General features: G+C 40.7%; 2 protein-coding genes across 2 annotated transcripts; one reads left to right on the top strand and one right to left on the bottom strand.

Annotated features, from left to right (window-relative positions):
• Nucleotides 1-858: 858 nt before the first annotated feature.
• On the bottom strand, nucleotides 859-14,342 carry LOC144520365 (trypsin). Its single transcript, XM_078254042.1, has 5 exons — nucleotides 14,288-14,342; nucleotides 10,475-10,634; nucleotides 5,940-6,086; nucleotides 3,745-4,006; nucleotides 859-1,020 (listed from the first exon to the last, which is right to left on the bottom strand). Exons 1-5 carry the CDS (start codon nucleotides 14,340-14,342, stop codon nucleotides 859-861), a joined length of 786 nt encoding a protein of 261 aa, XP_078110168.1.
• A 7,043-nt stretch (nucleotides 14,343-21,385) lies between these two features.
• Nucleotides 21,386-24,274, top strand: LOC144520224 (trypsin). Its single transcript, XM_078253890.1, has 5 exons — nucleotides 21,386-21,443; nucleotides 21,722-21,914; nucleotides 22,533-22,671; nucleotides 22,772-23,026; nucleotides 24,125-24,274. Exons 1-5 carry the CDS (start codon nucleotides 21,386-21,388, stop codon nucleotides 24,272-24,274), a joined length of 795 nt encoding a protein of 264 aa, XP_078110016.1.
• Nucleotides 24,275-24,289: the final 15 nt, after the last annotated feature.

Here is a 24,289-nt window from a genome sequence, read left to right as displayed (position 1 = left end):
TTATTCACCAATTTCCTGCAGAAAACTTTTTTCATTATCAGTGAATCAATGATTATTTCCTTAATTCATTAAATGGTACATCAGAAAATAGTGAACGATGCCCACCACAATTTCTTCGAGCCCAACAAAACATCTTCAAATTGTTTGTTTTGTTGGACCAACAGTAACATTATGTAAGACAAGGTAAATCGTTTCAGTTCCAGTCTTACAAAAGTAAACATCGCAAGCTTCACAAATGTGGTGTTTTGCGGGGCTCCTGTATTGGATTGCATTATATTGTACAGCTGTTGCTGTTATTGTCGCTATTGACGATGGCCTGTGAACGAACATTGAACATGTGATCTTTGATGTTGTAGCACAGGTTAGAACCAGTTAAATTATGCATGCACTTGCTTATAGCATCTCAAATAGTTCTCCATGAGCACTGAGAAATTGAAGCAGTGATATGGCACCTCGTTCTTGATGTTGTGGAAATGTGGTCAATATGTCCTCTTTTTTTTACCAGAGGGGTGTTGGTTGCTTGTTTTGCTTTTGGAATGTATTAAACAGTTTAACAACAGACATGATACATATACAAGCTTGAAAACGTTTTAATTCAAACATTTTGAATAATGCATTTGAGATGAAAAGATTGTTACCACTCATGAGAGTGGTATCAAGCTTCTGTTCTCTCAGCTAGAAAGCAAATACTGTAAGCTTAATTCCCAAACTATTATTTTAACACACACATGACATATAATTAAATGTGCACAAATGGTAAAAAGAACATATTAAATCAAAGAATTGAAGTTAAGAACTTTAAGTCTCCACTGGGTGTTTTTTTTTTTAAGCTGAAGTAACATTGGGGTTTAATCCTTGTTAACACTTTCTGTAGTAGCTAAATATGGTGTTGTCTATCCACCTGCGGAACTTCGACACAGCGGTGTAGACTCCAGGAAACTGTGCATCAGCACATCCTCTCCCCCAGGACACCAAACCATAGACCCGGCCCTCACATACTAGTGGGCCCCCAGAGTCCCCCTGAAACGACAGGAAAGAAGGAAACATCAGGTATATCAACATATTCTTCCAGGCCTCCTAGTGGGGTCAAGTTTTAATGAACAAGAAACTTAAAGGCAGGGTTGGTAATGTTGAGAAGCTAGCAAGATTTGAAAGTAGCATCTCCTTTGGGGCTCCATCTAACCCCTCCCCCTGCCCCCGGGGCTCCGCCCTCACACAGACACGCACGAGCACCGCTGTGTTGCTGCTTCAGAGCAGAGCGGAGAAAGGAGCGACATCTTTCTTAACCAAAACTACTTCATGTTGCATTCCACTGCGGCAGTGGCAGAGTTTTCCCTCCATTCTTCAGTTAACTTGCAGAAACTCCGGCGGTGAGCTCAGGCTGGTACGCGGGAGTACACGCAGCAGGGAGAGGAGGCATTTCATTGGTTCTTTCCAAGCGGACAGCGAGGCATTGATTGGTGGGCGTTTTTACAGGATCACAGCAGCTACAGACGACGGATCTTTCTTGCTTCTTTTTATTGGAGCCCTTAAGTTATTTATTGCTGTCGGGATGTAAAGACCATTTCAAACAATATATAAAAAAGTGTATATTGGAAATAGTTACCAACCATGCCTTTAAAGGATAGGTCTGGTGATATTCTATATTTTTCTTGTTGTCAACCAGCTCTGAATTGATCTTAACAAGTATTGTCTGTGTAGCCACAGCCTAAAATAGCTGTGTATGTGCACTTATTTTGGCCCAATCACACATACACCATCCTGCTACCATAAACATTCACTATTGCACCAAATGTGTATTAATCCACAGCTGAAAATAGTCCCGTACAAATGCACCATTTACTCCTGTAAGGGTTTGTAAAAAACAACAACAGTGGAGTGCCCTGGGGTCTCATTTATAAACGTGGCGTACGCACAAAACGGGGCTGAAAATGTGCGTACGCCACTTCCCACGCAAAGGTTGTTATTTATAAAAAACAAACTTGACGGGAGAATGTGCGGTCCTCCACGCAAACTCTGACCCATGCGTACGCACATTTTGGAGACAACGGGAATTGGCGACGCAGATGGTGAGGTGGTGAACTGAAGTCAGACTGCAGAAAGTAAATGGGAATAACGATTACTCGTAATATTTTTTAGTATTTTTAACTCTTAAGTATTAATATGCCTCACGCACATTTTTTCACTCCATATCATCCACGTTACCATGAAGATTAAATCCAGCTGTGTTATTTGCGCTTGTACTTAGTGATACTTCTTCTTGTTCCAACACCTCCAACTCAAATCTTTAATAAAAATGTGTTCTTAATGTTTAATCGGCGCTGTCTCGCCATCACATTGTCCGCTACAGAGCGCATGCAGGAGGAGGAGATGGCCCGACTGCATGGAATACAGGATAGCATAAAATACCCTACCATTAGATAACTGCAGAATATAGTGTAAATAACTAAATATCTGTCTTTAATACTGTGCATATATCATCAAATGTCAAAGTCTGGAAATACAGCCGTTAAGTTCTCACGCAATCGTTACACTTAATGTCCTCGTTATCGGTCTGAATTTTAATACTGTTCGTGACAAAACCTGCATGAAGAAAAGTGTGTTTGCCTATTAGACTTTCTTTCGTCTTCAAATTGTATCTCGGGGTGGGGGATACCACTATTTGATGCTGTGTTGGCAAGGTGTTAACAATCACAAATTGTTGGAAACAAATACTGCGGAAAGAGACTTCAGGGACCATGATGATGACTGGCTAATATGTCGATTTCGATTCCCTAAAGCTGAGCTCTTGGATCTATGTACTGAATTGGGTCCAGTAGGGCAACGCGCCGGAACCGTGCCATCCCGGTCCAAATACAGCTCCTCGCCACTCTGGGGGAAACCGGCTGTTTCCAGAGTGAATGTCAGACAGCTAAGTGTTTGTTTTTTTTATAAATATTATATATAATCTTCAGCTTTATCAGTAAGGCTTGTTTGGATATAATATATAGTTCTGTTAAATCTTATTATATACATCTGGTATATCGAAGCTGTCCCTGAGTGCCGTAATGCCTGCCGTTTTGGACGTATTATTAATACATGTAGTTATAGATCAGGTTTCCCTACACTGTACAAGAACAGGCTGAAATTATAATTCAACAATTCCTGAACGTCTGAGAAGTTTTTTGCTTTTTTTCCGCCAGTCGTCATGATTCAGTCTAACAACTGCCAGTGTCATTCATATACTGATTAGCATTCACGAGGTGCTTTGCATTGACTATTTATGGTTAGAAATGGGCGTGCACAGGGCGGGATAAGAGGAGGATTCAAGTACGCACACTTGTAGGTAATCTGTGATTTATAAAGGGAACTTTGCTTACAGGTGTGCGTACACGCGGTTTTATATATCAGACTTTTTTTTGGCGTACGCCATTTTGGGCTTTTGGGCGTACGTACACTTATAGTAAGGATCCTACGCACAGTTTTATAAATGAGACCCCTGCTGTTTTAGGAAATTACTTAGGCTTTTTTTTTAAGACTGCACCTTAGCTGAGAAGATGATGCTATAAAAAAAATGTAATGTAACGTTTATTACATATTTGGATTGTTATTAGTGATGTGTTAATGTAAAGCAGCATCTAACGTTGCAGCTGGTTGAGGAAATAACTTCTTGACTATATATTCGAGGGTAAATGCAGTGAAGTAAACTGCAATCTCCAAAAGGTAACATATCCACACTGAGTAAAATGGCTGAAGTCCTCTTACCTGACAGGCATCCTTTCCACCAGTACTAAAACCAGCGCAGAGCATGTTTTCTGTGATGTTGCCGTTAAAGGACTCACTGCTGTTGCATTTTTCTGTGGAGACGATGGGCAGCGTGATGGTGCGGAGGGTGGAGGGGATCTGGCCTCCACTGGGGCTGGTGTATCCCCAGCCTGACACTCGACACACTCTGCCCTCCGCCACAGAGGCCCCCTGTCGGGGCAGCAGAGCGATGGAGACGTAGCTGTTCAGATACACCGGGGCCCTTAGCTGGAGAGATGGGAGAGAGACAACGTGATCAGCAAACAGACCCACTGAGGCTACATTTACACCACTACATTTTAGTTTACGTTTACGCAACACATTCTCATGAATGGGTTTCCACTATATCATACATAGTTCATGCACACCGATTGATATGATATCCTACGAACTTAGGTGACTGCCTACTGGTTACGTGACGCCGGCTACAGATCTCTGTGAGCTGTCGGTCGTATCAGCGGACATTACAGTGAAGTAAAAAAAAAAAAGTGAGCATCATGCTGCGACGCACCAAAACGACTAGTTAAGTTTAGGAAAAAGATCATGGTTTGGACCCACCCATCCAAAACATCTGTCGAATACATACAAATTACAGTGTATTACTTTTCGTAGCTATATGTACAAACGGTTCATGAGAACAGCCTGGCTATATGCCTCACCTTCACACTAAATTTAAGAGCCCCTAAAACGGAGAAATTTAGAAACGCTGCTTTCCCCGATTTGGTTTGAAAACTCTGGGGATTCTTTGTAGTCTAGACAGGCATAAGGGCATAAACGGAGAGCTTTGGAAACCACAATGCACGCCAGCCAGATTTTGAACCGCAGAGTAACGTCAAACAATCTGCTTTCTGTTTACACTGGTACGCGTATGCCCAGTGTATGCCAACAGTCACGTGATATGTGTTGTCAGTTAATATGGACGGAGATTAGTTCTGCTCCTGGAGCTAAAACTTCCTTGAAGGCAGGTACTTTGTTGAAGTTTAAAACTATTGGATCTGCCCAGAGCCACTCTGGATCTGCCATAACCAATCGCTAACATTTGGTCGTGACGTATGTCATGCGCATGTGCAACAAGAGGGGAGACCGTCAAGGCTTATATTTAGCATTAGCCAACTCCTTCACCACAGCTGGAAAATCAAACTTTTCCCGAACCCCGTGGGGAGGAGGGCCACAACATCATGGCCACTAACAAAACTCAGCAAAGATTGTTCTTGCTCGGGCTTTAACTTCTGGATATTCGGCAGCATTGCCACAACGAACCGAATGGCTTTGCTCGCATCTTTCTCGCGGCAACACTAGCGCACGGCCTCAACGTCATCGTTCTCAGCCACTCCCACTGTTCGCTGATTGGACCACGACCAATTTGACTGGAGAAAACCCAAGACTATACCGTGAACCCAGACGTAGTACTGAAGGGAAATGAAAATTGAGCGCAAGTACGTAGGAGGGCGGAGCCAGGCTACGTCCCCCGTCCCAACCCACAACAAAACCTCTCTCTCAACCTTTGCCGTACTACAACAATCAAAAAACAAAAAGCAAATTATATGACAGTAGCAGCTCCCCTATGTCTTCTTCTTTTACAAATCGGTAATGAGAGAATGCATCTCTCCTTGTTCTTCTACAAGGTTAATGTTTAATTGTACATTGTCCCTGTTTAAATAAAATTACATTACAATTACAAATGGCCTATAGATTTTCTCATACACCCCCAATTTGCCTCTAAATATATATGTCAGTCTCTCCATGGACATACATTGCGCCATATTCTTGAACCAAGCACCAATTGTAGGTGCCTCCATTTTCTTCCAGATGAGAGCTATAGTCCTTTTTGCCTGTAGTACAGAAAACTCAATACATTTATATTTGTGGGGTTTCAGATTCAGACCTGTTGGATACAGGTGCAGCAAAAATCATCTTAGGGTCAAGTGGAATGTTCACAGACAAGATGAACATAGTTCCACTGATTCCCTCCTCCCTCCAGAATGTTCCAATTTTGTCACAGTCCCAGACACATTGCACAAATGCTCCCCTGACGGAGATTGTTTTTGTGTCAAATTGCCGCTTAAAAATGAAAACGTAGTAGTGTAGATGTAGCCTGAGAGTGGCTGATGGCGTAACACCATTGAAAAATAGAATAGAATAAATAGGTTGCATACTGTACCTTAATAAGCATAATGTCATTATTGGTGGTGGTGCGGTTGTACTCCGGGTGGGGAACCAACAGTTGGGGCAGGATTTCTTGCTCTGTTCCCTCATAGATGGTCAGAGAGTAGTCTCCTGCTACGATCATCATTTTCTCTACCCTGCAGAGATAAAAAGCAAATCAAAGTCACCATGTTGTAATGCAAATATAGTATGTTAGCTTAAATGGTTCTTGTTGATATTAAAGGATAGTTCAATATTTTGGGATCTGTCTGTCCGTTACATATTACACTACAGCCAGCAACCTATTAGCTCTCAGAAAGAGACCTTCAAAAATCACATTGACATTTGTAACTATACTATTAGTTAAAAATACAGAGCCTTTCTCAACAGTATGTTGAATTGCTTGCTTCATATGTTTAGATAAGGATGTCAGTTTTTTGAAAAACAATCTAATATCAGGACTAATTTTAGGGATCCTTAATAGACACCATTTTAGATTGTGGGTTTTTTATAATGTGATAGTTACTGAGTGTAACTGTTAGTTTGATCTCTTGTTTAGGGAAATGTACATGTGTGTATGTTTGCGGGTGTACACCTACATGTATCTGTACAGTATGTGGGTAAATGTGATAAATGTATTGTATATTGATGTGATTTAACATTCTTGTAATGGAATGTCTGTGATGTAATGGGTATTGTGTGTCTAGTGTGAACCCCAGGAAGAGTAGTTGACTGCTACTCTGTCAGTTAATGGGGATCCTTTTAATAAACAGTAAACCATTTAAACGCCACAGCTCACCAAAAAAGGTGAGTTCATTAGTGAGTCGAGGGCTCTGACAGCAGGGAGGAGTGAGCACGGTAGACGTTTTATAGTCAGCAGAGATTACAACTAGAAAGTTGAAAATGTGACTTTAGTCGGTGAGTTTTATGTATATGGAGTTTGGACTAGTTTTCATGGGAGCTGTAGTTTTTTTTTTTCTCTGCTCACAAGGTAATCATTGTTTAACTTAAAAATCAGTTTCAAGTTTCAATTTCTTATGGCATCTTCTGTTGTCTTTTTTTTTTAGAGACAGTGTCATGGTTGTGTATGTTTTATGCTTCAGTTTCCTGTTTTATTTTGTAGTCTGTTTTTCTCCAATGTCATGTCTTGTTTTACTTCCTGCCTTGTGTTTTCCTGCCTTTGTGATTGTCTGCCCCACCCTGATGTGTTTCACCTGTTCCTGAGCCCTCGTGTCACCTGTCCCTTGTTTCACCCTTGTTACCTTGTATATTTAGTGTCTGTGTTGTCTTTGTCTATTGTCAGATCAGTGTGTGTGTGTGTATGTCTACCCCCTTTGTCTTGGTGTTCCAGTTTTATATGATTTCTGGGGCCTGTTTCAGAAAACAGGTTTAGCGAAAACTCTGAGTTTGTTAACCCTGAGATGAGGGAAACTCTGGGTTTTCTGTTTCAGAAAGAGAGGTAACTTAACCTCAGAGTCAGTTACTATGGTAACAAACTGGCCGCCAACTTGAACGTCTGACAAAGAAATCATCTCTTACAGTCCATCGTGAAGCCTATAAACTTCACCTCACTGCCTACAAAGACACCCTCATTGCTGCCAAGTCTGCCTACCTCTCCACCATCCTCACCGACCCCTGCCAAAACCCCAGAACCCTCTTCTCCACAGTAAACAATCTCCTCAAGCCTCGGACCAACACCCTCCCTACCTCTACTCCGGATCTCTGCAACTCAACATACACTTTTTCGCTGACAAAATCAACATCATCAGTCTCTATCCCCTGGATCTGATCTCCCAGTATCTACTCCAGCACCTACCACGGCACCTCTTCTCCCCATCTCTCCTGACCTCCCGACCCCTCCTCCACACTGCCTCCTCTCCCAGTTTGACCCGGTCACCCCTCCTGAAATCTCCATACTCATCAGCTCTTCCAAACCCACTACCTGCTCCCTTGACCCCCTCCCTACTCCCCTCCTGAAGTCCTGCCTCCCCGTCCTATGCCCCTACCTCACTAACCTCTTCAACTCCTTACTGTCCCTTGGAACTGTCCCCTCTGCCTTCAAAACTGCTGCTGTCACCCCAATCCTAAAAAAAACCTGGTCTGGATCCCTCCTCCCTCAACAACTACCGCCCAATATCCAACCTTCCCTTTCTGTCTAAAACCCTGGAACGTATCGTCGTCTCACAACTCCAAACCCATCTTCATGCCAATAACCAATTCAAACCCCTCCAATGTGGTTTTCGCCCCCTCCACAGCACAGAAACCGCTCTCCTCAAAGTCCTCAACGACCTCCTCACCTCTGCTGACACCAGTTCCCTCAACATCCTTATCTTCCTCGACCTGAGTGTAGCCTTCGATACCGTGAGCCATAACATCCTGCTCACCTGACTCAAAGACCTCAGTATCGAAGGTATTGCACTCAGCTGGCTCTGTTCCTACCATTCCAACAGATCCCACTTCATCTTTCTCCATAACCACACCTCTGCCACAGCCACAGTCACTCAAGGTGTTCCCCAAGGCTCCGTACTCGGCCCCCTCCTCTTCATCATCTACATCCTCCCCCTTGGTCAGATACTCTGCCACTTCAACCTGGACTTCCGCTGTTACACCAATGACACCCAGATCTACCTCTGCACCAAATCCCCCCACAATCCTCCCCTCTCCCACATCAACTCCTGTCTGTCAGCTATTAAAACCTGGATGCAACACAACTTCCTCAAGCTCAACAGTGATAAAACAGAATTCCTCCTCATAGGCTCCAAATCCACACTCAGCAAAATCAATAACCCCACTCTCACCATCGACAGCACCACTGGCCCGCAATCTTGGCATGATCTTTGATTCCACCTTCTCCCTTGAGCCCCACATCCTACATGTCATTAAAACCTCATTCTTTCACCTCCGCAACATCGCCGAAATCAGACCCTCTCTCACACCCCCCGCTGCTGAAAGACTCATTCACGCCTTTATCTCCTCCCGACTAGACAACTGCAACTCACTTCTCCTTGGCATCAGCTCTACCCATATCAAATGACTCCAACTGGTCCAGAACGCAGCCGTCCAACTCATCACCCACACAAAATCCTGGCACCACATATTTCCAGTCCTAAAACAACTCCACTGGCTTCCCATCTCCCACCGGATCACCTACAAAATCCTTGTCCTCACCTACAAAGCCCTCCACCATCTGGCCCCCTTATACATCACTGACCTCCTCTCCCCCTACCGATCCTCACGGTCCCTCAGATCCACCTCAGCTGGTCTCCTCTCCATCCACAAGTCCAACCTCCACAGTTTTGGGGACAGAGCCTTCTCAAGGGCAGCTCCCAGGCTCTGGAACTCCCTCCCCCAAGAGATCCGCACCTCTGTGTCCCTCACCATCTTCCAGTCCTGCCTCAAGACCCATCGCTTTACCTCTGCCTATCCGTAGCCCCACGCCCCCCTCCCTTTTCATCTATGCCTGAATCTTGTTTTGTTTTGTTTTGTTTTGCCTTGTTTTTGTTTTTTTACCTTGCCCTGTAAAGCAACTTTTAGTCCTTGAAAAGCACTATATAAATTAAATGTATTAGTATTAAATAGAAATATATTTGCTGTTGCAAAGTATTAATATAAATGTAATTTCTAGGAGAAAGAGCTATATATATATATATATATATATTTGTATTTATATATTAATCCCAGTCAATAACAGTGACTCAGCACTACAGTAAGGGTTGTTGAGGACAGAAGCTGTTTGTTGACTGATCGGGAAGTAGACAACACTCACATTTGGGAACTGACAATACAGTTAACTGTCATTTAATAAAAGACCGATGTTTGCAGATGTAGGACTGTTAAATGTCCAATGTGTGGGAATTTCTCCCATCTAGTGTTGAGATCATATATCGCAATCAACTATCTCGCGCCACGCAGTTCAAAGAAAGTATTACAGCTACGGTAGCCTTCACGCTTCAGAAAACCAAGATGTCATCCACGTCTTCATCCAGCTTTCCCTCCGGCGATCAGGTCCGTTCGTTCCAACTTTTTTTCTAATGACGCCGGTCTCTTGCTCTTTTCAATATCCTTTTTCTTTTTCTGGGCGAAGAAGAAGACTTCTGTTCCTGAAATTTGGATTTGGAATATGTGTGGTCCTCCATGTTCCCTCTTCAAACTTGCCGGGGCCGGGAAGCTACGATACCCATTAGCAGCACCTGTGAGTTTATCATGTGACAACGAAAACGTGAAAGGCGGAGCAGTATATCCTGTATGTCCCTTACCTGCTAACGTATTTCAAGCTGGCGCATGAATATGGAGCGTCTACCCCAGTTCATGCGAATGCAAATGTAAAATGTCATGCCAATAGGAATACTTGGAATTGATGGTAGTGGTAAATATTCATGAAAAAGGACAAGTTTGTGAACGGCAACACAGATTTTGATAATGAACAACTAAAAACGTGACACACTGGACCTTTAATGTTGCCCTAGAGTCTTACAGTCTTGTTTTACAACTTTATTATCCTGAGCTTATGTAGAAGTAAATGAAAAAAAGAAAACAATTAGCTCACCCAATGTTACAGTGTGCTGCTGTGATTACCCAGTACTTATTTATCAAGGAGCCCCCGCATAAGTGCTGACGCTGGGTTGACTGTATGGACACAATGTATTTGATTGAATGTGGAACTGGTGCGTATCCTCCAACTATACGTCCCTGTGCCAGCTCTTGACCTGCGACACACACCAAGGGAAATAAAGATGAGCTTAGATTGGATTTGGAGAGAGAAACAGCCATGAGGAGCACAGTTGTAACGTTATTACTGCAGCTGCAGCATCAGCGAGAACAATACAAGTCATAAAGGAAACAACAGCTGACTTCAGTGCACAGATGCTCCTGGCTCCTGGATCAATGAAAAACAATCTCATCTCCGAGGTTCATTGATTCACAGTGAGGATGAGTCTGACCACCATTACAGTATCTGATGTAAACACAGTAGTGCAGTTGTGTAAAAACTTAAGTACATTTACTTACTTTGCTGTGTTTAGGTACAAGTTTGAGGTACTTTTACTTTACTTAAGTATTTCCTTTTTTGCTACTTTATACTTTTACACCACTTAAATTCAGAGGGAAATACTGCAGGTATTTCACAGCTTTAGTTACAGATTAAGATTTTACATACAAAACATATGGTGATTTTTTAAAATATGATGCACTCTCACAGAATAACGAATCCAATATTTACCACTGCTAATATGCAATAATCCAATAATATCATGTATAATAATCTAACATCCACAAGGGCTATTTTTCTGAATTCTGAGTGTCTTTACTTTTGGTGATTATACTTTTATTTGAGTGAAATTTTCAATGCAGGACTTTTACTTGTAAAGGGCTTGTTTTAATCGCAGTATTGCTACATTTACTTAAGTAATGTTTGAAGACATTGTAAAAGGCGTGGAACTTTCTAGTCGCCGCTCCATCAGCTCCGCATTATTCATGCTTAATTGTCTATTGTACAATGTTGTGCTTTATTTGGTTGACGTTGGACGGCATGACGATGGTGATGGCATATGGCTGTATAGTCAGGAAATCAACCTGCCAGTCTCCTGCCGGCTGTGCTAACCTCCTGCTATCCTCCTGCCAATTCTTCTGGCCTAGGCCAAGGATTCTCTATAACTAAAGATAGCACATTACAAGCTGCGCCACGGAACGGTAGCCTACACATTTCCTGTGTCCCAAATGGGCGTGGCCTCGTTTGAAAGTTTAGTGAACATCGTAGGGATGGGTGAAAATTATATTTGCATAATTTATTAATATTTTTTTTTTGCTGACATAAGATACTAACACAGCTAAAAGACATATTTAGCTGTAACAAAAGACAGGTCTCAAACAGATACAATTTTCTCCGGATGTGTCCGTCTGGAAAAAGGCCATTTTAGAGTCAGAATGTTCTGGAGATATGTAGGTTGTAAAAAATGGCTCCAATATTTGCTTTGATGTCTATGGGGCAAATGAATCGGTCATGATCTGTGTTCACGTTCACTTCTCCCATTGGAACCAATACACTAAGGACCTGCTACTAGTCTCCTAAAGAGGCATGGCAGAGGTAAAGACCACGTGACACAGATACAGGAACTTACTCTGAGTTGGGGCATCTCCGTTCTAAAACGTCTCTGCCTAGGCTAGCTAGCCAGCTGGCCGGTCAAGTTTTCAATTGTAAACTTCAGAGTAAACATAGTGTGCCGAACTGACAGCCACATTGTGCTTTATGGTGAATCATGCACACGTTTAAGGAGCTGATGGGATTATAGTTCACTCTAACTGTACCTCGTACGATTTCATGTGACAAATAAGAATCAATTCATTGATTGATTGTAAAGGATTTCAATACATCTTCTTCCACCTCTGCTAAATAAAGATTCCTATACTGTTACAGTCAGTTAGGTTGAACTTAGTCTCACTTTGCCAGACCTTCCTCCACTGCACTGCAAAGGAGGGTCTGGCTAGTCCACAGCATTCCGGGATGGGAGAAAAACATGCTCTGGTTTATTGGCATTTCTTTAAACCAATCACAATTGTCATGGGTGGCGCTACGCGCCGGACAGAGCCATGCTGCCTCTGCAAAATAGCCTTGAGAAGGATCGCAAGCAAGGAAGCAATCCCGGAAGTGAAAACATCGTGGATATACAGTAGACTAGGTTGAACTAGCTCTAACCCTAACTGAGAGAGCTTGAACATGTGTTATGGCTGTGATCTTTTTAATACAGGCTCGTATGGGGTCAGCATTTCTGTGACCGGGAGCCAGTAAAGTGAAGCTAGAATTTGAGTGATGTGATGTCTGTTGAAACTGGTGAGAAGCCTGGCTGCTGAGATCTGGAGGCGGTAGAGAGTGATATATAATAATATATAGTTATATTTGACTACTTTTAGGCCAAGGAAAAATATTGCCCCATCAGAACGCTATTCCTGGCAGGCTTTGACACAACAGACTTTTAAATTGGGAACTAAAATTTGCCAAACTGTTAACTGAATAAATAAAATATGAAGGATCCAAATTTCAGAGTCTTGTGGGGACTTTGGGGCACTTGGGGGACTCATGACCTCAGTGTTTCTAGAATCCCGGCCCTGAGAGTAAATACACTGTAAACGTTTAAAACGTTCTGCCTAAAACTCAATTGTCCGTCACAGCAACTGAGAGCCATTACTGTCCTTGATATTGACCCTGGGCTATAATTAGCAGCAGTAGTGTGAGTCAAGAGCAAAATGGTAACTATATACAGCATACTACACATGGCATGGATTGGGTGTGTGTGAGATAAACACACACACACACAGACACACATGCAGGTGCATTAGAAAGTGTTATGCAAGGACCTTGGAACTGAAGCTTGAACAATGTGTCTCCTATTGTGTGTAATGTGGGCTAAAACTGATGGTTACTGCCCACACTGCTGAATTTTGCATTGTAGCAAGTCAACTATATGCTATTCACTGCTTACTGCTAATTAGCTAGCTAGTTAGTTAGCTGGCATTCATAAAAATAAATCTACTTTTTTTTTCATATTCTCACAAGCTAAAATTAGTAAAAGTGTATGTCTCCAGCACTGTCCATTGTATAATGGTATTGTTCAGTCCCAGATGCTAGATCCTTTCAATAGTCTCCTTTCACATTTTATCTTTGCAATATAATTGCCAGGCACAAAAGGGGGTGTTGGCCATAAGTCGTTCGCCTTCATCTGTTCTTTCTGAGGTGTCAAATTCTTTTGGTGAATAAAAGTGCTGGTCAAAAAGCTCTTTTTCTCAAAAAGATATCTTTGATGCATTGAGTAACAATGCACATGGTCCAGGAATTGTAACTGTCGCTGATTAGTTTTAAATGAAACCTTAAAATGTAAACAAGATCAGCAAATTATGCGATCAGGTGCATTAACAGTATTTAGCTTTTCATCACAGAAGTGTCATTACAAAGGACTTTACATAGGTGAGTGTGACTAGACGTTTTTATACTGAAATGTTCTCACCTTTTTATTTTAAGTACAATCTATGCCAAGTCTGCCCTTCTCCTATTACTCTGCTGTGATTTATGATTTATTTAAAGCAGTGAGAAGCTCAGTCATGCCCAGATGAAAATGGCTCTGAGTTACACTTTATTGTCAAAAGTCCATCTCAAGGGATGTTAATGACATATTAGATACACATTCAACCCATGTAAATGCACACTCAATGTATGAACCCCAAACTGTTAGTATGTCATTTTACAGGATTTTAGACAACACAGTATGCATCCCAACTTTCCTGTCATTGAAACCCAGAAGCTTAACTTCACTTAAAGCCCTTTCATGCATAAATAAACCGTAAATACAAGATAAAGAAGCGTACTTACAGTTTACAGCCAGGACTTCAAACAGTATACAAAGAAATAAAGATGGCAGGTCCATAGTGAGACAATGGGAAGAGCAGAGTGAGTGAGGCTGTGTGCTACTCATCTAATCTTAACGGGAGGACATTGCACCTGCACTCTCAGGTTTCTTATAGTTCTTATTTCCGTCTCCATGGTCACCTCCTTGTCCTGGACCAATATATAATTGAAGCTTACAGAGCACGGCCCCTTTTCTCACCTCTACCTTGACCTGCTCAAGCTTTCCTATACAATTAATCACCTAGTTTACTGAAGGCCCATTTACTGTCGCACAAAAGCTAAAACACTCCTACACCTCTACAGTGTAATGCTAACCAATGCAACAGCTTTGCCATGAATTCTACTTTTACGAAGCTTATAATTTTCCAGTTTTTAGTTGACACTGTCAGAGACGTAATATTTCTACCTTATGTTAATGTTTGAGGTCGTAGTGGGTGCTGGTGTTGTACCGGAATGCATTATATTGGAAGATGTTTCTAATATTCTGTCCCTCTCATGTATCCAAATAGTGTGGACAAAATATATGAAACACCTCTCAATATAATGCCGTCCAGTTGAACACCACTGCAAACTACAACCTCAATAATAAACATGTAGTTAAATTAATACCTCTCTACCTCTCCGACAGTGACAATCAAAACAGAATTTTTTTGTAAAGGTAGAACTTAAGGCAGAGCTGTTGTAATGGATCCCATTAGGTTGTACACGTGTACCTAATAAAGTGGCTGGTGTACAGTCTTGTAAAGGGTACTTGAAAGCAATATTTGAGTAAAAGTACCTTAAAGTGCCTTACCTTAACAACTTTGATTATGAACTTTATTGTATCTTCCTTAAAGCATAATATTCAGGGTTTCCACACCTTCTTAAACATCAAATTCAAAGTTTGAGATAAACAAAGAGAAAATCTGAAACAGAATTTTCATTTTCTTGTGAGCACTGATTAGCCACACCTGCTTTTTTGCGGTCTAACAAATTTCAGATTGTATTTTGTAGTAACAAGTAAAAAAGATGCTTAGGGGAAATGTATCGGAGTAAAAGTAAAAGTTTCCAGAAATATAAATACCGAAGTACTAGTGAAAAATCTACTTAATGACAGTAACAAAGTATTTGTACATAGTTTGTTACATTACAACTCTGCGGGTGTATACTGTGCTCATAGTGTTGCCAGTTTACAGTCTGATGTTGTTACCCTGTCAATTCCAATAACTGACATATTCCAGTTTATGATTGAAGCTCCTAAAATGGATGAAACGGGTCCTAAATGAAAGGAGAAACAGTGTCTCTGCAGCTCTTCATCACTGTAATGTTACCGTCTCCCCTCACTGATTTCCCCAGAAAGGATTAACGAGGGTTTTCAGTGATGACAAGTAGTAAAAGCTTTTGTATCCAACCAAGTCGAGCCAGTGCTGCTGCTCCACATCTATTCTAGGGCCGGGTGTCATTAAAAATGGAGCAGAGCTCAGACACGTCTCATCACTACTACCATCCCTCTATGGAGTTCCTGACCTCAGCTGGCAAATAGCCCTCTCTGTTGCCCTCCCTGCTACTGATAGCTATAGCCGTACTCTCACATCCCCTGAGTGCTGACCACTGCCTTTTTTCCGCATGACCCACTCCTCAGTCCAAGTGCTGTCATCATCGCACATGGTTGCCAGCTCCCTGTTCTCACATTCATCTGTCTGGCACTGGAATGAAAAGTCCTCGCTATGTCTCCAATCCCTAAACTCTCCTCTTTGTATAATTCCCGTCTCATTATCTATACAGGCTTTTCTTGTTTTGTTAAGTTAAAAGGGTTTTAACGTCTAGCCGAACAGCAGTTGTGGAATGTAACTAAGTACATTTACTCAAGTACTGTACTTAAGTACAAATGTTGAGATTCTTGTACTTTACTTGAGTCTTTTCTTTTCATGCCACTTTCTACTTCTACTCTGCTACATCTCAGAGAGAAATATTGTACTTTTTACTCCACTACTTTAATCTGACAGCTTTAGTTACTTTATAAATTAGGATTTTTTTTCACACAAAACACGTGTAGTTTATAAAATGCAATGTTTTATTATAATTTAAACTACTCAACAATAATAGGCCTACAAGTCCAGCTAAAATGATTAGACCATTAGTTGATTGACAGAACTGTTTGGATCGTTTCCAGTTGCTAAAATGTGAGGATTTTTTACTTTTAAGACTTTAAGTACATTTTCCTGATGATACCTACATACTTTTACTCAAGTAACATTGTCACTGCAGGACTTTTACTTTTAGAGTATTTTTACAGTGTGGTATTAGTACTTTTACTTAAGTAAAGGATCTGAATACTTCTTCCACAACTGCCAAACAGCAGTATTTGATTTTATTACATCTATAAGACTTGATAGAGATTATAACCAAAGCTCCTCCTGAATGATTTTAAATGTACTGCAAGATGGCAAATAGTCTGTGTCGTTTTTAATAACTGACATTACAAAAGAAAAAGTGACTTAAAAAAAAGAACTAATTCATGATACTGTAACAACATGTTTCAGTGGAGAGGAGACATGTGCTGTAGATCCTGAGATAATCTCGGTTTTCAGTCTTTAGACTGGTGTGACACTGATGTCTTATGTGTGCCAGTATCGCTGTCATCACATTTCTGCAGCACCAATGACTCAGCTCTGGCTTCCTGATGCATTTCCTTCTTGGAAAAAGAAGGTCTTGAGTTAAAAAATATGTTCAGCTAGTCAAAGGGGAATTCCTATTATGTATAAATAGATCATTTTACTGGATCTCAAAATATAGGGTGGTATACAGTAATACAGAAGTTAATAAAAAAAAGCATTTAACCTGCATACATCATTTTTGCAAGTAGTACCTAGTTTCCGTCCAATCAAAAGCAATCAACAGGAAGTCCCTGTAACACAAGCTGTAACTGTAAGCTAACTTCTAAAAAGAACAGTTTTTTGGGGATAAACAATAAATTGCACTTACCTGCCAACTGTTTTAAACGTAGGTGTGACTTTGTTTTGTTATTTTAATATATGTACAGTTCATAGGTGCAAAGGTGGATAAATTCACAGTTAAAAGTATCCATGCAGATTAGAATGTGTCAGAAACATTTGGTCATCAGCATGATTTGTAATTTGAGGGATTGTTATTTTTGTTTAATTTAATTTAAAGTCTTTCCAGTTTACATCATTATTAACCAGCATTTTCATCAGGTTAGATATGTAAACCATATTCCAGAGGGAGCAAATCTACGTTTCCAGGGTTCTATGTTCCCCAGCTCAATATCCTCGTGATATGGCTGATTAACAAGACCTTTCAAAGGGTTTTATGTTCTCAGCAATGCTTTTTTTCCCTAGGCCAAATGGTCAATGCATTTTCCCTTGGGTCAGATGTATGAAATCGCCCACCTCCAGCCTACTGATGCTATACTCCTTGAAACCTAGAAAACCTAGAAACCTACGCCCACAAATGTGCGGACAGACAGTTTTTTACTGACTTTAGACATTGATATCTCCACAGTGGCATTCCAACTGCATTTGAAACATCCATCTCCCTTCGTTCTTTTGCAATTTGAACCGTGAAGATAGGCCTTACCAATCTCTTACAATGAGGACCCTGGCAACATAGAAATCACCTCTATATATATTTCATCATCCCTTTCACTGTAACGGGTCGTATATTGGCAAGCTAACATCAGCATTGTCAGGTGCACCCTGTTTCAAAGATTTTTGCTACTCCTCCCCATGTAAGAGGAGCCAGCTGAGGCGGTTCAGGAGTATTAGGATGCCTCCTGATACCTCATGTGTCTGTCACCTCCCTGTGGAGGCACTCTGGAGGGAGGAGAAGGCAGGTTCACAGAGCACACCACAAGGATTGCATATCCCATCTTGCCTGAAAATGCCTCGGCTTCCCCGGGAGAAATGGACAACGTAGCTGTGGGTATATCTTGGTTGCCTTGCTTAACCTGCTAGCACTGTGACCTAACCAGATGAATAACATGCAGTATAAAAAAATAAACCAAAATTGTGTTTTACATTAGGCAATATATAATTACAACATAGGTAGTCTCTTTTTGCCAGACCTTCCTCCACAGAGCTGCGGAGGAGGGTCTGGCTAGTCCACACAGCATTCTGGGATGGGAGAAAAACGTGCTCTGGTTTATTGGCATTTTTTAAAACCAATTACAATCGTCTTGGAGCTAAGCGCTGGACGGAGCAACAGCGCCGATGCAAAATAGCCTCAAGAAGGAACTTGTTTTGGTGGAACATGTTTATGTTAAAAATTTGTTTTAGTCAAAGATCCTCAATAAACCGTCAAAACCTCTATAAATCCTCTAAACCGTCTCTGTTTTAGTAATGCAACAGAAAAGTCAGATTGGACAGATAGTCTAGCTAGCTGTCTGGATTTACCCTGCAGAGATCTGAGGAGCAGTTAACCATAGTCCTCAGAAATCCACCGGGGTTTAGAATGCCAACACAAAGGAAGCAGAAGGTGACGGACATCTGGCCGAAAAGAAAGACACCCGGCGGAATTTCTGGTGGCACTGGAGCAATCCCGGAAGTGGAAAATTTGTTTTGGTTTGCAAAGTTTGTAGCAGTTGTAGAACCATAGTAGTGGTTGTAGTTGTAGTAATAGTAGAATTATTAGTTTCAGTTTTATTACTAAACCATTAGGCCCATAGTTGTATTACACTGTTGCTTCACAGCAAGAGGGTTCTAGGTTTGAACCCTCCTGTCGGCTTCGGCCCTTATGTGTAGAGTTTGCCCATCCCGCCTGCTACCACTTGGAACCCCATCAGATAAATAACATGCAGTATAAAAAAACAAAACTGGGTTTTAAAACATAGGCAATATATGTTTACAGTACTGTAGAATTATTGGTTTCAGTTTTGGTACTAAAGTATTAAGCCGCCTATACATATGCGATTTGCTCTCTGCGCACCGCTAGGTAGGGCGCAGAGCAAAGCGCTGAGAGCAAAGCACAGCGCAGGTAAACGTCATCAGGGGTGGCATGGAAGCTATTTCCCATTGCTAGGTAACAACATGCTGTCATCTCATTTGTTGCGCTTTCCAAAGGTCAGCGGCAACTGGGTCAAAGTTGAAATAATTTGAACTTTGAGCGCAGCGCAAGGCAGCAAATCCGAGGAGCCTGCGACGCCAGGGGTAGCGCAGCAAATAGTTGGGCGCCACCGCTCTCCCCATAGGAAATCAATGGAACGGCCGGCGCAAAGCGATTTTGCCGCTCATGTGTAGGCGGCTATAGGCCTATAGATTATTTACAGACAATTTGTGCTCATAATTAAACTAAATTAGCGGCACTGTCGCTTGACAGCAAGAGGGTTTTAGGTTCGAACCCACCGTTGCTCTGGTCTAAAATCATCTGGCCAAAGGACTACAGTTGAAAATTAGCCGGCTGGCTAACACTGGCACATTTACAGAAATGTTAATTAATGTGTGTTGTCCTTTATAAAATAAAGAATGAGAATATATATATATATATGTGTGTGTGTATTTTATTTATTTTTTTATATATATATTTATATAATAGGTGACTCTAAACTTGCCCGTAGCTGTGAATGTGAGTCTGAATGGATATCTGTCTCTGTGTGTCAGCCATGTGATTGACTGGCAACCTGTCCAGCATTAGTAGTATTGGTTGGTATTTGTTATATTAGGCCTATTTGTAAATCACTGAATAATCCAGTCCTATGTTACATTTTGAAGCCATAGTCATACAGTATCTCTAGCTAACAGTGTGATGAATCTACACTAATGTTAAACAAAACCAGGGTGTGGTACAGTACCATCCCCTGTGAATTGTTAGCATATTGTAATGGAGAGAACCAAATGTACAACCAAAGAATAATCTGAGTATTAAAGCTGTAATAGTATTTGAATTTGTGAAAGTATGTAATTCATATAGATTACATTACGTCTTTTACCTGGTTTTGATCAGTTGCAATGTGATGTTATATGTAGAGAATATCATTATCACAGCCATTCACAAGGTGTATTAACGTCTGTAATGAAACTTTTTTTTTTTATTACACTTTCAAACTGGGATGTTGTGTATTGATTTGTAAATGAGACACACTTTGTATATGAATATAAATTGAACCCCCAAACCCCAGGTGTATTACTGTGTATTGTTCAGGTTCTTTAGTTTACCAATGCAAATTAATATCACTGTGACTTTTAAAAAAGAAAAGCGAGAAAATCAATGACAACGAATTTCCTGGCACAAAAAAGGTGGTAAACATTTATTCTGTCCATAACCCTGTGATGATGATGACTGTGTAGAGGCGTTCCCATCTCAAATACCTTCTTAACCCAAAGTGCACGCAGAAAACAAGAGCTTAGAGACAGACATAAAACATGAGAACACTTTAGCTTTGTCATATACTAGGTCAGTTGCATTGTTGCAGCGTGAGATGCTCACAGCACAAAACAAGACAAAAAGATTTGAACAAAGGTTCAGTTACTCTATAAAAGGCAACTGGAGAGCATTGGTCCCACAGTTGGAGATGCTCTGAAGGTTGCTGTGTTTATACAGGTAAGTAGAAGGTCATTCTAAACCTTTTCATTCAAAATTAATGATTCATATTCAGGGAGCTGCTCATATTCCAGGGTAAGATGGTGTTTTTTTTAACAACACATATCCCTCTATTACTAGGTTTTTCTGTGTCGTGTATCTTAAAATTGTATGTATTGTATATATCTATATCAATTTAGTACGTATTAAGTTAAAAATGGTGTTGATTCAGTAGAGTAGACTGTTACCAATCGGTAACAAGGTTTAGCCATTGATTTCAGAAGAAGGTTGTGAACTTTTTGTCATTAATTAGTGTCACTTCAGTAACTATGTAATCTATGAACATTTCAAAGAAGAAATTATGCAGCAAATTTGTGGCTGTGTACAGCCTAACCATAATTTGAGACAATGCATTCATTTTCTTCAATTTCACACAAACATAATTGGATTTCATCAGGATTGTCAGGGTATTTAAATGAATTGGCACATTATATAGTGCGTATAGAGGCTTCTAAAAGTCGTGTTTCTGCATTACAGATAAGTCAAAATATGGCACTGCTGCCAGGCACTGCTAATGTGCTGTTGTTTTTGGCCTTTTCTTTATCAGGTAAGTTCCTCAATCACAAAATTTGAATTCCTGTGTGCATAATAACATGTATACTGTAAAATCCTACTCAAGATGTAGAACCACATTGAAAGAGACTTTCACAGAACACTGGCTGACATGAGGGTGAAAACAAGAAATGTATGTGTATGTATGTATGTATCAGGAGTAACGGATATAGTAAATCTTTGCTGACGTGGCCTTAAGACTGTCTCCAACAACTCTTTAAGATTATGAAGACCACAGAGTATTAAATATGAAATAAATTTGTAAGCAAAAAGCACTCCCACGGCACCTATTCTTTTTACTGTCTACAGGGGCGTCTCCACAGAGGATCATAGGGGGTCAGGAGGTCCTGCCGTACTCTGTCAAATACCAGGCATCCTTGCAGTTCAGTGATACCAAGCAACACTACTGTGGAGGAACCTTAGTGCACCCTGAATGGGTGGTGTCTGCTGCCCATTGCTGGAGACCGTAAGAACTGTTGATATTTTTTAAAGGCAAACTCAAAAGCTACCTTTTTGGTCAGGCCTTTCATTAAACAGTTATGTATCCATTTTATTTATCTATTTTAATTAAACAACTTGTTTTAATCTATCTACTATGGCCTATTTATTTATATGTGGTTCATGTAGGCAACTTATTAGCCACTGTTTAGAGATTTCATGTATTTATTTGATCTTTTGGTTTTAAGTTTCTTGCCTCAGGGGGGGGTATATTGTGTTATGTGTGTTTATCTGTGTGTGTGTGTGGGGGTGTATTGTGTTATGTGTGTTTATCTGTGTGTGTGTGTGTGTGTGTGTGTGGGGGGGGTGTATTGTGTTATGTGTGTTTATCTGTGTGTGTGTGTGTGTGTGTGTGTGTGGGGGGGGTGTATTGTATGAAGCACTTTGTTTCATTTGCTTGTATAAAAGGTGCTATACAAATAAAGTCTGATTGATTGATTAATGAATTGACACTGATGTTTTGAGATGTTATAATTAAATAGGTTAATATATAATGAGGAAGGAATTGTGACAAAAGATGCGAAAATGATATTTTACAGTTAAAGGGTAATTTCTGAAGCACTTTATGTCTGTTTTTGAGCATCAGGAGCAGTCGATTGCTGGTGGTGTTAAGTGAACACAGCCTGGACAAGGAAGAAGGATTTGAACAGGTCTTTAATGTCTCAAAGATATTTGTCCACAACTTTAACTACAACTCATTCGACAATGACATCATGATGATCAAGGTAAGCAGGAGAAATAGTAGATATGGTACATAGAGCTCTTGAGACATGCATACACAATTCATTCTGGTTCTGTATGGACAAACCTTGGTTTGTGTTACAGCTGAGTAGGCCGGCCCAGCTGAACGCTAACGTCCAGCCAGCTGTTCTGCCTGATGATAGCGCTCCTTCACTTAATAATGACGTGTGCACAGTGAGCGGCTGGGGTGTGACACAGATTTACAGTTACTACCTGTCTCCTGTGCTACGTTCTGTGGATGTGAGAATAGTTCCCTACTGCTCTTATTACTACTGGGGGAGGATCACTTCAAACATGCTGTGTGCTGGATCTCAACTAGGTGGCAAAGATTCCTGCCAGGTACAGTTCTGATGCATGTGCTGCATGCTCTATTTCCCTTTTTATTGCTCAGCATGCTGCACATTGTATGATTCTGCGTTGCATGTTTTAGTTAGTACAGTACAATGTAGCATAATGATGTCCTGTGTAGCAGTGGTGGAAAGTAACTAAGTACATTTAATGTACTGAGGTACTTGTACTTTACTTAAGTAACTACATGTTATGCTACTTTATACTTCTACTCCACTACAATTCAGAGGCAAATGTTGTGCTACTTCACTTCATTAATTTGACTCAATTACTTTGCAGACACATTATTGTACAAAATATAATCAACAAATATGATATATATATGCCATGATGTATTGTTATACATTAAGCTACCCGGCAGTATAAATAGTACTTAAGCCCCACATTTACCAGCTGCAACATTAAAGTGATGAACACATTAAAGGGAGACACTGCAGGTGAAAAGGGAAAATATTTTAACTAACAGATGTCACTATGACACCTTGAATCCAACCCTAGTTGATTACTTACATTAGGACAAATATTTTTTTGTATTACAAGTTTTCTGAAATTGTACGTTTAAATATGCAAATGAGGCATTCGCTAAAGCTAACTTTTGGTGAATTTAGGAGAAATTTACAGGCGCAAAAAGACAAAGTGTAGTAAAATGAACATCTAAATGTGTATTTTGGATGTTTTCTCTCAACAGTCTGCAAGAAGACGAAGTTGTTATGGAACCAAAAACTCAAATTTGAAAAATGATGCTTTTGCCTGCAGTGCCTCCCCTTAATGCATCAATAACTATAATTCAATAATATAATATACATTATTCTGAAACAGGCCATTTTGCATAATGAGTACTTTGTGTATATTTGATGTTAATACATTTGTACTTTGACTTACATTTTGTAACAGAGTGTTTCTACACTGTGGTTTTGGCTACTTTTGCTTAAGTAAAATATCTGAGTACTTATTCTACCACCGCTGTGTAGTGCATGTTATCACTAGTAACATTATTACCCCTCTCTTCATTGTTGCTCTGCATGCGTGTTTCCTACTTCAGTAACTATAGTTTGTCCATCATCTGTAATTTGTCTTGGTGATCCACAGGGTGACTCCGGTGGTCCCCTTATCTGCAACGGCCTCTTCGAGGGCATTGTCTCCTGGGGTATCAGCTGTGCAAACCCTTACTTCCCTGGAGTCTACACCAAAGTGAGGAACTACATCCCTTGGATCAAATGGATTACGGAGCAACAATAAGACACCATGAACAGT

The sequence above is a fragment of the Sander vitreus genome, chromosome 7, assembly GCF_031162955.1.
Source record: "Sander vitreus isolate 19-12246 chromosome 7, sanVit1, whole genome shotgun sequence".
In the NCBI taxonomy this organism is placed as follows: Eukaryota; Metazoa; Chordata; class Actinopteri; order Perciformes; family Percidae; genus Sander; species Sander vitreus.
Note: the sequence above shows the minus strand (reverse complement) of the source record. Positions and strands in the feature narration are given on the sequence as shown.

What these genes read in the sequence shown, in the direction of transcription:
- LOC144520365 (XM_078254042.1), bottom strand. Translation starts at nt 14,342, where the DNA reads ATGGACCTGCCATCTTTATTTCTTTGTATACTGTTTGAAGTCCTGGCT. An exon ending in GCAGCACACTGTAACATTGG is followed by an intron (nt 6,087 to 10,474) that starts GTGAGCTAATTG and finishes TTATCTCTGCAG; the next exon opens with GGTAGAGAAAATGATGATCG. An exon ending in GTGGAAAGGATGCCTGTCAG is followed by an intron (nt 1,021 to 3,744) that starts GTAAGAGGACTT and finishes CTGTCGTTTCAG; the next exon opens with GGGGACTCTGGGGGCCCACT.
- LOC144520224 (XM_078253890.1), top strand. Translation starts at nt 21,386, where the DNA reads ATGGCACTGCTGCCAGGCACTGCTAATGTGCTGTTGTTTTTGGCCTTT. An exon ending in ATGACATCATGATGATCAAG is followed by an intron (nt 22,672 to 22,771) that starts GTAAGCAGGAGA and finishes TTTGTGTTACAG; the next exon opens with CTGAGTAGGCCGGCCCAGCT. An exon ending in GTGGCAAAGATTCCTGCCAG is followed by an intron (nt 23,027 to 24,124) that starts GTACAGTTCTGA and finishes GGTGATCCACAG; the next exon opens with GGTGACTCCGGTGGTCCCCT.